The sequence below is a fragment of the Oncorhynchus keta genome, chromosome 34 (assembly GCF_023373465.1).
Source record: "Oncorhynchus keta strain PuntledgeMale-10-30-2019 chromosome 34, Oket_V2, whole genome shotgun sequence".
NCBI classification, from domain to species: Eukaryota; Metazoa; Chordata; class Actinopteri; order Salmoniformes; family Salmonidae; genus Oncorhynchus; species Oncorhynchus keta.
The window spans coordinates 78,882,204-78,896,031 of NC_068454.1; the positions used below are offsets into that span (position 1 = coordinate 78,882,204).

Consider the following 13,828-nt stretch of genomic DNA (forward strand, 5'->3'; position numbering starts at 1 on the left):
ACAGGACACCGGATAAGACAGGATAAATACTCCAGATATAACAGACTGACACTTGCCCCCAACACATAAACTACTGCTGCATAAATACTGGAGGCTGAGACAGGAGGGGTCAGGAGACACTGTGGCCCCATCCGATGATACCTCCGGACAGGGCCAAACAGGCAGGATATAACCCCACCCACTTTGCCAAAGCACAGCCCCCACTCCACTAGAGGGATATCTTCAACCACCAACTTACCATCCTGAGACAAGGCCGAGTTTAGCCCACAAAGATCTCCACCACGGCACAACCCAAGGGGAGGCGCCAACCCAGATACATGCTATGGGGTTCTCTGTCTTCACCGTTCATGGTGAATTACTCTGCCTTGATTTGTTTTGTCTGAATGTCTGCCTGGCAACAGCATGAACAGTATCAACGTCGGTGCATGGGGTCTCGATTTCCATTGCTCTCATTCTCATGTCACTGACTTCGGCAGTGCAGCACATTTCAAAGGCAGTTAGTTACTAATGTAGGCAGGGCAGGGCTCTTTGCCTCGTGCGTGTGTATTTTCACAGTATTTACACCAAATCAAATGTATTCATATAGCCCTTCTTACATCAGCTGATATATCAAAGTGCTGTACAGAAACCCAGCCTAAAACCCTAAAGAGCAAGTAATGCATCTCTCTCTTAGTAGACGCCGGCGCGTATCCTCATTTGCAACTCCCAGCACTATTTTGTCACGAATCAATTCATCTTTCAATCCCCAGTATTCACAAGTAGCGGATCTTTCTCTCAAACGTGTTACAAAGATGTGTACTGACTCACCCTGTTTGCAGCTTCCGAAAACGAACCAATCGTAAATGACGTTCCTGGTGGGTTTGAAGTAATTCTCAAATGCATTCCAATATATCCTTTGCATCACACTGTTGTCGTGCTGTGAGGGTGAGTTTGTGCCGGTAGAAATGCCTGCATTCGCTGCCCATTAAACTCCTCATTTGCCGCTTGGACCTCGTTGGGTTTATGTAGACCGGTTGCCAGCACATAGTCCTCGAATTCATCCCTGAAGTTGTACCAATTAGTATTCGAGACCCCTGTGAGAACCATGGGATTTGGTGGCGGAATGTTCGCTGCCATAGCGATGGAATAGGAGATATCTTTGCCTTCAGCCATCGAGGTAACATTAGGTAGTGATGCTCGCTATATATATATATATATATATATGTATATATATATATATATGTATATATATATATATGTATATATATATATATATGTATATATATATGTATATATATATATATATATATGTATATATATATATATATATATATATATATATGTATATATATATATATATATATATATATATATATATATATGTATATGTATATATATGTATATATATATATATGTATGTATATATATATATATATGTATATATATATATATATGTATATATATATATATATGTATATATATATATATATGTGTATATATATATATGTGTTTAATCATTTAATCATTTTATTATATATATATGCCATTTTCTATTAAATATATATATATATATATGTATATATATATGTATATATATATATATATGTATATATATATATATATGTATATATATATATATATGTATATATATACATATATATGTATATTTAATAGAAAATGGTGCAGTGTGGTCTGCTTAATATAAGGAATTTGAAATGATTAAATGATTAAACTTTTACTTTTGATATTTAAGTATATTTTAGCAATTACATTTACTTTTGATACTTAAGTATATTTAAAACCAAATATATATATCTATTTGTTTTTTTACTCAAATAGAATTTTACTGGGTGACTTTTTCTTATGGTATCTTTCCTTTTTCTCAAATGACATTTGGGTACTTTTTCCACCACTGGTCATTGTTACTATCATGTACATTTCAGCCGCATTTGGTCAAATTTAATGTACAATGGACACCACCCATTTCCTCATCCTTATTACTCCACCCCCTTCACCTGAGCAGGGATATAAGGCCAGAGCTGCTTCATCACCGCACAACTGCAATTCACCTCTTCAATCGACTGCTCCTAAATACTTGTAAGTTAATTTAAGAATTTGAGGTAACTCCTATTTTAACGTGTGTTTTTCATTTATGTACAGGGAATAGCCAGTTAAATTAGGTCGTAATGAGATGCATTTCTATTACTTTTGTGTATTATTTAGTTGTTTTTTACATTTGTCATTTAGAACTGAAATGATCCATTCTCATTATAAAAGAGCTAGTTTAGGCACATTTTCTCTCTCTTTCTTCCTTTTGTCTAAATGTGTTTTGCTCCTTGCTGTTTGTGTGGGTGTTTACTATAATAAACTGCAGCAAATAAACAATATAAATTCTCTCTTTCAGAATCATGAGTATGAACTACATGAGCACCGAGAGGATCCTACTGAAAGGGGACTACCTCCTCTCCAACAATGGACAATTTAAAGCTATCTTTCAGGTACAATAGTTAGTGAAACATGTACATTTCAATTATATTAACATTAGATATCTGGTCTGCAACTTATTTTGACCTTAGACGTTTTTTTGTAGGGATGTAACGATTCAAGCTGTGATCAGACAGACAGTGTTATTAAATCAATGCTGTGTAATAAATTATGTAGTCAAACTTTAATTATATATTTAAAAAATGTTTAATGGATATGTGTACAACAAAAGTTCAACATTCACCTTCTGCTATCATTAACGTCAAGGCATCTAGCATACAGCTTGATGCATTCGATAAATCCAACATATGCACCACACCAACTCACTGCAACTGGCTCTGCAACGCAATGCTGCAAGGCAAACGCAGCGTTCAATTGGAAATTATGTTGCATATGTTGGATTTATCAAACGTATGCATCAAACTGTACGTGTAGACGGCTTGACATTAATGGTAGCAGAAAAAGTTACTGGCAAAGTGATAGGATTTAACTCTGGTGCCTTCAGCTGAACCTTAATCTTGAAACATTATTTTTATTCTCTAATATATATTTTAAAAAATCAAAAGTTTGGGGCCACTTAGAAATGTAATTGTTTTTGAAAGATAAGCACATTTCTTGTCCATTAAAATAACATAAATTTGATCAGAAATAGGTTCGATTACAGGCTAAAAATGACCAGCAACAAAGAACTTTCTTCTGAAACTCGTCAGTCTATTATTCTGAGAAATTAAGGCTATTCCATGTGAGAAATTGCCAAGAAACTAAAGATCAAGGCATCTGTTTAAGGCATCTGTAAGAAAAGCTATTCAAGAATGGACTACATTTCTTTCTCTCCAAAAATGCATTCAACAATTTACTGGATAAAAAAATGATAATGATCATTCTGATTAATTACACCAACAGAAAAATACACTTTTTTTTTATTTGATTTTTTCTCCTACACAGCAACTGTAGTAGGAGAATCATCAGTAATATATAATAATATAATAATATAATATATAATAATATAATATATAATATATGCCATTTAGCTGACGCTTTTATCCAAAGTGACTTACAGTCATGTGTGCATACATTCTACGTATGGGTGGTCCCGGGAATCGAACCCACTACCCTGGCGTTACAAGCGCCATGCTCTACCAACTGAGCCACAGAAGGACCACATCAGCGAGCATCTTCTGGATCCGAAATGTATTAAATACGTAAATTAAAATATTTACCATTACAAATGTAGACAGAGAACAGAGAAAAGCTGATATAATTTGGTATGCCTTTAAGGTGTACATTGGGGCGGTAAGTCGCCCAGTGGTTAAAGCGTTGGGCCAGTAACCGAAAGGTTGCTGGTTGAATCCCTGAGCTGACAAGAAAAAAAATGTGTTCTGCCCCCAAACAAGGCAGTTAACCAACTGTTCCTAGGCCGTCATTGTAAATAAGAATGTGTTCTGACTTGTCTAGTTAAATACCATTTTTAAAAACATTAGGGGAATGATAATCTCATACTCTGCAAAAAGTTACATCTGATTTAGAAATTAAAATGCAAGATAAATAAATCACAATCTTAGAAAGCCCATAAATCTTTACAAGATAAAGAAGAAAATAACATTTTCTGAATTTACGCAGGAATACGATCTTTTACTTTTGAAGAGAGCCAACAACTACAGGTTAAACTCAAATAAAGCATATTACTTAATAACCCTGGTAAATATCTAACAAAACGAATACACGCTAAACCAGTTATAATTGTAAAATATACACATTCATGTTAATTAGAAACAACGCAATTAATGACAATTTTAAAAGCTTTATGGAAATTGATATAAATCCGAATTAAACAGGTGGACGAATCCTATAGCCTTAGACTCAACAACCCTGAAGCAATTATCAGCAGACGAAAAATAAATCACTCAAAACAGAGACCACCCAAAAAGAAATATTAGATGCTTTTAAAACATTCGCGTGGAGAAAAAGCACCAGGAATAGATAGCTTTATCGTCGAATTCCCTGCTGAATGGACTTAAAATATATTTCATTTTTATTGTCCAGGTTCACGATCAGAAATAGTTTTGGTAGTTTTTCTTTAAACAATCAGTGTATACTAGATACATGGGCTCCGATATGAGACACAAATTATGTTTTAGTAGGAAACGATATGGTTTGATTAGAGAACGAATTGAGATTCAGTTCGATGCGATATGATTCTATGCACTGTTGCATGAACACATTAATTTCCCATTCTAAATACATATCTGCTGCTTATGTAGATCATGAGCTAGATTTTATTTTATTTCACCTTTATTTAACCAGGTAGGCTAGTTTAGAACTATCTCATTTACAACTGCGACCTGGCCAAGATAAAGAGTTACACATGGATTAAACAAGCATAGTTAATAACACAATGGGAAAAAAAGCCTATATACAGTGTATGCAAATGGCGTGAGGAGTTAAGGCAATACATAGGCCATAGTAGCGAAGTAATTACAATTTAACAGATTAACACGAGTGATAGATGAGCAGATGATGATGTGCAAGTAGAGATACCGGTGTGCAATAGAGCACAAAAGTAAATAAAAACAATATGGGGATGAGGTAGGTAGATTGGGTGGGCTATTTACAGATGGACTATGTACAGCTGCAGCGATCGGTTAGCTGCTCAGATAGCTGATGTTTAAAGTTAGTGAGGGAAATAAGTCTCCAGCTTCAGCGAATTTGAAATTATTATTATTTTAAATTATTTATTTTGCAATTCATTCCAGTCACTGGCAGCAGAGAACTGGAAGGAAAATGGACAAAGTAGGTGTTGGCTTTGGGGATGACCAGTGAGATATACCTGCTGGAGCCCGTGCTACGGGTTGGTGTTATCGTGACCAGTGAGCTGAGATAAGGCGGAGCTTTACCTAGCATAGACTTATCGATGACCTGGGTCTGGCGAGGAATATGTAGCGAGGGCCAGCCGACTAGAGCATACAGGTTGCAGTGGTGGGTGGTATATGGGGTCTTGGTAACAAAACGGATGGCACTGTGATAGCAAACTGGATGCAGTCTGACAGGAGTATTGGATAGTCAGTTTTACGAGGGTAAGTTTGGCGGTGTGAGTGAAGGCGGCTTTGTTGCGAAATATAAAGCTGATTCTAGATTTCATTTTTGATTGGAGATGTTTGATATAAGTCTGGAAGGAGAGTTTACAGTCTAGCCAGACACCTAGAATGTGGACAACTACAAATTCCTAAGTCAGAACCGTCCAGAGTAGTGATGCTAGTTGTGCGGGTGGGTGCGGGCAGCGAACGTTTGAAAAGCATGCATTTTGTTTTACAAGCGTTTAAGAGCAGTTGGAGGCCACGGAAGGAGTGTTGTATGGCATTGACGCTCGTTTGGAGGTTAGTTAAGTGTCCAAAGAAGGGCCAGATGTATACAGTGTCGTCTGTGTAGAGGTGGATCAGGGAATCACCCGCAGCAAGCGCGACATCGTTGATATATACAGAGAAAAGAGTCGGCCCGAGAATTGAATCCTGTGGCACCCCCATAGAGACTGTCAGAGTTCCGGACAACAGGCAGGGCAGGATGGATATAGGTCTATAACAGTTTTGGTCTAGGGTGTAACCTCCTTTGAAGAGGGGGAGGACCACGGCAGCTTTCCAATATTTAGGGATCACGGATGATACGAAAGAGCAGTTGAACAGACTGTTACAACCCCTATTACCAATGGCGGCAGATCATTTTAGAAAAAGGGTCCAGATTGTCTAGCCCCGCTGATTTGTACGGATCCAGGTTTAGCAGCTCTTTCAGAACATCTGTTATCTGGATTTGGGTGAAGGAGAAGCTGGGGAGGCTCGGGCAAGTAGCTGCGGGGGGTGCGGAGCTGGTAGTCAGGAGGAAAGCATGGCCAGCTGTAGAGATGCTTATTGAAATTTCCGATTTATCATGGATTTATCAGTGGTGACCATGTTACCTAGCCTCAGTGCAGTGGGCAGCTGGGATGGCATATATACATACCTCCTATATATGGCATAAATGGCATATATAGGAGGTGCTCTCGTTTTCCATGGACTTTACAGTGTCCCAAAACATTTTGTAGTTTGTTTGAAAAAGCTAGCCTTTGCTTTCCTTACTGACTGCATGTCTTGGTTCCTGATTTTCCCTGAACAGTTGCATATTGCGGGGACTATTCGATGCTAGTGCAGTCTGCCACAGGATGTTTTTGTGCTGGTCGAGGGCAGTCAGGTCTGGAGTTCTACCTTTTTTTGAAAGGGGCATGCTTATTTAAGATGGTGAGGAAATTACTTTTAAAGAACGACCAGGCATGCTCGACTGACTGGATGAGGTCAATATCCTTCCAGGATACCTTGGCCAGGTCGATTAGAAAGGCCTGCTCGTAGAAGTGTTTTAGGGAGTGTTTGACAGTGATGAGGGGTGGTCATTTGACTGTGGACCCATGGCGGATACAGGCAACGAGGCAGTGATAGCTGAGATCCTGATTGAAAACAGCAGAGGTGTATTTGGAGGGCAAGTTGGTCAGGATAATGTCTATGAGGGTGCCCATGTTTTGGATTTAGTGTTGTACCTAGTGGGTTCCTTGACAATTTGTGAGATTGAGGGCATCTAGCTTAGATTGTAGGACTGCTGGGATGTTAAGCATATCCCAGTTTAGGTCACTTAACAGAACGAACTCTGAAGATGAGGGGCAATCAATTCATTAATGGTGTCCAGGGCACAGCTGGGAGTTGAGGGGGGTCTATAACAGGCGGCAACAGTGAGAGACTTAATTCTGGAGGGATTCATTTTTAGAATTAGAAGCTCAAACTGTTTGGGCGAAGACCTGGAAAGTATGACAGAACTTTGCAAGCTATCTCTGCAGTAGATTGCAACCCCTCCCCCTTTGGCAGTTCTATCTTGATGGAAAATGTTGTAGTTTGGTATGGAAATCTCCGAATTCAGACACGGCAAGGACATCAGGGTTGGTGGACTGTGCTAAAGCAGTGAGTCAAACAAATGCAGGGAGGCGGCTTCTGATAACATGCATGAAACCAAGGCTTTTTCGAAGTCAACAAATGAGTGCCTGGGGACACGCAGGACCTGGGTTCTGTGTGCGTGCGTGTAAATGATGTATGTTTATATAGGCACCTGAGCTGAGCAATAATAGAGACTAGGCATCTACCACCCCACTCATTGTGGTCTCAGAGCATTTCATATTATTCTGTAAGTAAATCCAAGACACTGCATTTAGTATGGATATGCAGTGGTGATTTTTAGCATGTAAATCTTGGTGGGTGAACAAAAAAAAAAATGTTTTAGATGCATGACAGCAACGCCAATACAACACTAAGCAATACACAAATTGCACTATAATGGTGACAAATGGTGCCCACAAACTGTTAGGGCCTACATAAAGCTGTCCCAACAGCAGAGCTTTCTTTTCAGCACAATTGCGTAAGTCATTATCACTGCTACACCTGGCTATCAGTGGAGCCTTGTCTGGCAGCGACACGGTTAATTCATCCTCATTTACTGCCCTTTAAAAAATATGGCTGACTTGCTTAAACAAATGTGGTTTCTCCTGATAATTGAGTTGTACAAACTATGGCATAAGGGGACAACGAGCAGATAATAGGCAATCTGTAATTTCGAGTACAACATTAATGAGCGGACGCAGTCAATATAGCTTTATTAAACACTTTTGAAATGTACAGTGACAGAATTCAGAACATGGGCCGTTCTTACAGCATTCTCCCTGTACACCAAGTCAGTACCATAGGATAAAGGGGGCATATAAGCAGACAATGAAAGCTCTTATAATATTCAATGATTACATTACTCTAAAATAGGCTACATGGGCACCACCAAGTCAGAACAGTAGGGGGGAAGGGACCAAATTATTAGGGTGAGGCACATGGGCTACTAATGGGGGGGAACAAGGTTGAATCATGACGTCAGTGATCTTCAGGTTGGAGCTCTAGAAAGAGGCCCGAGTTCACAACTTTGAATTCGAGTTGAATGACCGTTCAAAAATGTATTTTCCCAGTCTGAGCTTGTTTTTTCCAGAGTTCCCTGTTGTCTTGAACTCATTAAAGTCTGAGATTTCCAAGTTTCCAGTTGTTTTGAATGCGGCAGAAGGCATGCTGGATTGACATCATGGCCAATGTATTCAAACTTTTCTGGCCCATGGTGTTGAATGTTTATCCTTTTAAGCTTGGAATAGAGACCCTTAAACCCAGACTTGGACCAAACACCCTCTCCACTGAATAGCAGGCTAGTGATTGCTTTGCAATGCTTGCAGTTAGCCACTGATTCTTTCCAAACCACTCATTGTTGAATTTGCAATTCAACTTGTGTAATGTTTATAGTCGATGAGCAGCAATACATTTGATCTATAATTTCTCTTCATATGACAAGGATTTGCCAGCAGACTGTCAACGTGATTCATGAAGATGACTGCTTGTCTACTTGCTAGCTAAAATGTTGAAAGTATGACATGATCAGTCCAATCAAATCTACGGTAGATATGTGATTTAACCATTTCTGTGGCCAACGACCTTGAGCCTTCTTGGATGGGCACTTCTAATGTAACTATGGCAGCACCCATGGGACTTGAATTTGAGGTCTCTATGTAATTTTTGCGGTTATGTGGTGTTCCAATGAGTGACAGAACATTGAGCCAATCACTGCACATCTAGAATACATTACCAACCCCAAAGCTCTGTATTTTCCAATGGCTGTCCCACCACCACAGAAAGCAATGAGCTATGCTGAAGCACCTGCATTTTGAAGCTGCCTTACTCAAGAAAGCAAAAAAGAGACCATGTTTGTATGCGGATTTATTAACTTTTTTTACATTGTTTGCAAACTGATATGTGACACGTATTAATGCCCAAAAACATACAAAACAGGCTCTGCCCTCAATGACGGGTCACCATTGATATGTTACGTTTCCTAATGTGTGTATTCATTTGTGGATGTCCATTATACATTCCGATTGATATGTTACAAATTGCAGATTTTAATTTAGAATTGGAAATGAAACTAATCTTAGTGCATCAAACCACATCGAATTGTTTCAAATGACAATGTAATTCCTGTATCATATCGCAGACCAAGTATCTAGATACATTTACATTACATTTAAGTCATTTAGCAGACGCTCTTATCCAGAGCGACTTACAAATTGGTGCATACACCTTATGACATCCAGTGGAAAGCCACTTGCATCTAAATCTTTTTTTTTTGGGGGGGTGGGGGAGAAGGAATCGAATGGAATAAATGCACACCCCTAATATTTTGATTTAGCTGACGAACACTTTTTCACCTTAAACTTTTATGTAATCATTTAAAAGTGGATGAAAGGAATGCACAGCAGTACAGAGGTCATCTTTGTCTAACATGTTTATATGCAAATACATTTTCTCTTTGCAGACCGATGGCAACTTTGTGCTCTACGGTTGGGGTCGGGTTGTCTGGGCATCAAACACTGACAACAAAGATGCTCAGAGGCTCATCCTCCAACAGGATGGCAACCTGGTCATCTACACTACAAAGGACCATCCCATTTGGGCAAGTAACACTGGCCGTTGCAACAATACACAAAGAGGCCACCTCACCCTCACTGACAAAGGTACCCTGGAGCTCTACAGAGACCGAGTGGTGATCTGACATCGTAACATCGACCGGCCCAACAATGCACAAAGAGGTCACCTCACCCTCCCTGACGAAGGTGCCCTGATGCTCTACAGTCCCAGAAATGTGGTCTGGTGCTCTCGTGAGGACACTAGTAATGAGGCAGAGGAACATCTTCACTTGACCATACCGGTCTACATCTACCACTAAACTGTATTCAAAAGGCTTGAGGCTTTAACCCTTTGATTTGGTCAAATAAATGTATTGACTTAAAGTAGTTGTAATTCTGTGCATTGTGTCAGGTACTCTCTATATTCAAAAGACAAACATCACTAACTTTTCATGAAGAAAATGGCTGTATTGGCTCATATAAAAGAGAACATGAGATCTGACTGTTTTTCATGTACATTTTTATTATGAAAGACACTATCATGCATCACAACAGAATAATTTATGGAGGGACACATACACAACTGCAACGTTATAATCCATGTATGAGTCTGTATTGGCGTTTGTCCCATAGAGAATGCTAGTGGCCTTGATGTCGCATGGGCAGCACCATCGAGGGCTTCCGCCATTTTAAAGTGGTCAAAGTAGTCAACTGAGTGGGGATTCCTATGGGTTGTAGCCTCAATGGCGCTGCCCATGCTGTCACAGATAAAGATGAGTCCTATCTCTATGGGTGTGTGGGCCCATGTGTGATGTTACAGGAAGTCACACAGTCTCTCCAGTACAGAAGGGTTTCTGTTGCTGAGGAAGATCAGTTCTTTCTTCCCTTCCTCTGTCTGACCTTTATAGAGAAATCTCTCAATCAGTTCAACATGTCATAATCTAAACCATCACAAACAGTGGTGAAAGTGAATATCTCTTACTGTGTGGGTGTTGTAGCCAGTGGCGGTCCAGGTAGTAGAGGTAACAGCTCTCAAACTCCTTCTCACTGTAGAGGGAGACTGGTACTGGGACAAACGGGTCCATGCTGTCAAAGCCCTCCTGTAGGAGGAACACATAGGATAAGGATGTTTTTAATAGGTGAACTTCTGTTTCTATTTGACTGATGATGCATATAAACACATCAGAAGGGTCTTGTCCAAAAACATCTAGATCATTCCCTTGTTAGCCCAGATCAATAGACACCAAGGGTTAGAGGTAGTTTTTGGACTGGACATATAACATTAACCAGGATGTAATCATGACTCCTGACCTCTCCCAGCAGCTCCTGGGGCAGGTAGGCAGAGCTTGAGCGTAGAGAGATCCTGTCTGAGACAGCGTGGCGATGACTGCCCCTCCACACTGAGAGAGAGAGAGGGATAGAGGTGTAAATCACAATCATGTAATTTTCTAATGTCTATTAGAGGATAACCACCATGCAGTTCTCACCCAGTCATTGTTGATCATCTTCCTCAAGTTATGAACCAATGTCAACTCCTCTGAGCCACCTGGCAGAGAGGAGAGACACAGAAAAAGTAGAGAGAGAAGGGAAAAGTGACAGGGGAGAGAAAGGTCAGCCAAGTAAGCAATCTTTACACAAATTACAAAGGCAAAAATGGAAGCAATAGAAATCAACATTTTTTTATAGATCCACAGTGAGGTGAATGAATGTATTAGTACAGGGCTCTTGTCCTCCTCTTGAGTGTGGTCCTTCCCCAGAGACCGTTGACTCCATCAACAGCCACAGCCAGCCTGAAGCCCCCCAGCCTGTAGCCTCAGCTCCCTTTAGAACTGCCCCCACCACATCACTGCTGCTCTTCACACGAGACACTCCCTGGGGGTGAAAACACAGCTTAACAATGATACCACATATGAGATTCTTAAGACTTCTGGTAATTGGCAATAAAAGCCTTGACACTTATGAAATGCTTGTAATTATACTTCATTATTCCATAGTAACATCTGACTAAAATATCTAAAGACACTGAAGCAGCAAACTTTTTGAAATTAATATCTGTGCATTCTCAAAATGACACAAATGTTTTGCCCCACTGTATATAGTACAAGTGAAAAGTTTAGCCACGATTACTCATTCAAGGCTCTTTTATTTTCTACATTGTAGAATGATAGTGAAGACATCACAACTATGAAATAACACATGGAATCATGTAGTAACCAAAAAAGGTGTTACATTTTTTATTTGAGATTCTTCAAAAGCCACCCTTTGCCTTGATGACAGCTTTGCACACTCTAGGCATTCTCTCAAACAGCTTCACCTGGAATGCTTTTCCAACAGTCTTGAAGAGTTCCCACATATGCTGAGCACTTGTTGGCTGATTTTCCTTCACTCTGTGGTCCAACTCATCCCAAACCATCTTAATTGCTGAGGCCGGGTGATTGTGTTTCTGACCAGGTCATCTGATGCAGCACTCCATCACTCTCCTTGGTCAAATTGCCCTTACACAACCTGAAGGTGTGTTGGGTCATTGTCCCGTTAAAAACAAAACATAGTCCCACTAAGCTCAAACCAGATGGGATGGTGTATCGCTGCAGAATGCTGTGGTAGCCATGCTGGTTAAGTGTGCCTTGAATTTTAAATAACCACTGACAGTGTCACCAGCAAAGCCCCCCACACCTCCATGCTTCACGGTGGGAACCACACATGCGGAGATCATCCGTTCACCTAATGTGCATCTCACAAAGACACGGCGGATGCAACCAAACATCTCAAATTTGGACTCGTCAGACAAAAAGGACAGATTTCTACCAGTCTAATGTCCATTGCTCGTGTTTCTGTCTTTACCAAATAGGGTTATCTCCAGTATACCACCCCTGCCTTGTCAACACAACTGATTGGCTCAAACGCATTAAGGAAATAAATTCCACAAATAAACTTACCAAGGTACACCTCTCGATTGAAATGCATTCCAGGTGACGTATGTCATGAAGCTGGTTGAGAGAATGGCAAGTGTCCAGAGCTTTTGAGCTTTTCATCGCTTTTGATGTCGTCACCATTATTCTACAATTTAGAAAATAGTAAAAATAAAGAAAAACCCTGGAATGAGTAGGTGTGTCCAAACTTTTAACTGGTACTGTATTTTTAAATGTATTGTTTCTCGCCGATATGCAAGATAAGGAAGTGATGCAGGTTAATGTTCAGACAGTGTTGGGGCTCTTAACCAAACATCCCCATACAGAAGACGCCTTCGTCCAATGACTTATGTGTAATGGAAATGAGAGTTGAGAGTCAGCACATAACAATTAGGTATAAGGGACTATAGTATTAGTGCAAGCCTCAAGCTTTCTTCAATCTATTAATCAATCAGACACTCCTACCGACAGTTGTAGCTGCTTTGTGTGATGTATTGTTCCCTACCTTCTTGCCAATTTGTGCTGTTGTCTGTGCCCAAAAATGTTTGTACCCTTGTTGATTTGTCATGTGTTGCTGCCTTGCTATGTTGTTTTCTTAGGTCTCTCTTTTTTGTGTCAGTGTTATGTTATGTTGTCCCTCTCGTCGTGATGTGTGTTTTGTCCAATATATTTTAAAAAAATTCCAGCCCCCTGTCCCCGCAGGAAGCTTTGCTTTGCCTTTGGTAGGTCATTGTAAATAAGAATTTGTTCTGAACCACTTTCCTAGTTAAATAGAATAATAAAGCTATGAATGTCATGGGATCTGCACCATGGACTCACCGTTTGTCGCACCCTGGTAAGGATAGTCTGTGAAGGGCCATGGTCTGGAACATGAATAAATACATAAACCCAGGTCAGTTTACAGTTGCCATCTGTACTATTGCAGGGGCGTAAATCTTTCACTGTAAAATAATTATTATGT

At 39.9% G+C, this 13,828-nt stretch overlaps 2 protein-coding genes across 8 annotated transcripts in view; one reads left to right on the forward strand and one right to left on the reverse strand.

Moving 5' to 3' along the window:
- The first annotated feature begins 1,933 nt into the window (after positions 1-1,933).
- Positions 1,934-10,342, forward strand: LOC118382208 (uncharacterized). Its single transcript, XM_052495203.1, has 3 exons — positions 1,934-2,076; positions 2,384-2,477; positions 9,868-10,342. The coding sequence occupies exons 1-3, from the start codon at positions 1,949-1,951 to the stop codon at positions 10,102-10,104; spliced, it is 459 nt and encodes a 152-aa protein (XP_052351163.1). The 5' UTR covers positions 1,934-1,948; the 3' UTR covers positions 10,105-10,342.
- A 143-nt stretch (positions 10,343-10,485) lies between these two features.
- The window catches only part of LOC118382314 (28S ribosomal protein S29, mitochondrial-like), a 25,910-nt gene continuing 22,567 nt past the window's right edge, over positions 10,486-13,828 (reverse strand). For 5 of the 7 annotated variants that reach the window (XR_008090963.1, XM_052495206.1, XM_052495204.1 and 2 more), the window contains 2 exons: positions 10,941-11,058; positions 10,486-10,858 (listed from right to left, as the gene is read on the reverse strand). Coding sequence is in view for 4 of the 7 variants with exons in the window: in XM_052495206.1 (XP_052351166.1) it covers positions 10,773-10,858; positions 10,941-11,058 (204 nt within the window). In the remaining 3 variants the exon portion in view is untranslated. Of the gene's footprint in view, positions 10,859-10,940; positions 11,059-11,269; positions 11,359-11,445; positions 11,831-13,828 lie in introns of all 7 variants that reach the window. The other 2 variants (XR_008090961.1, XR_008090962.1) reach the window with 1 other exon arrangement.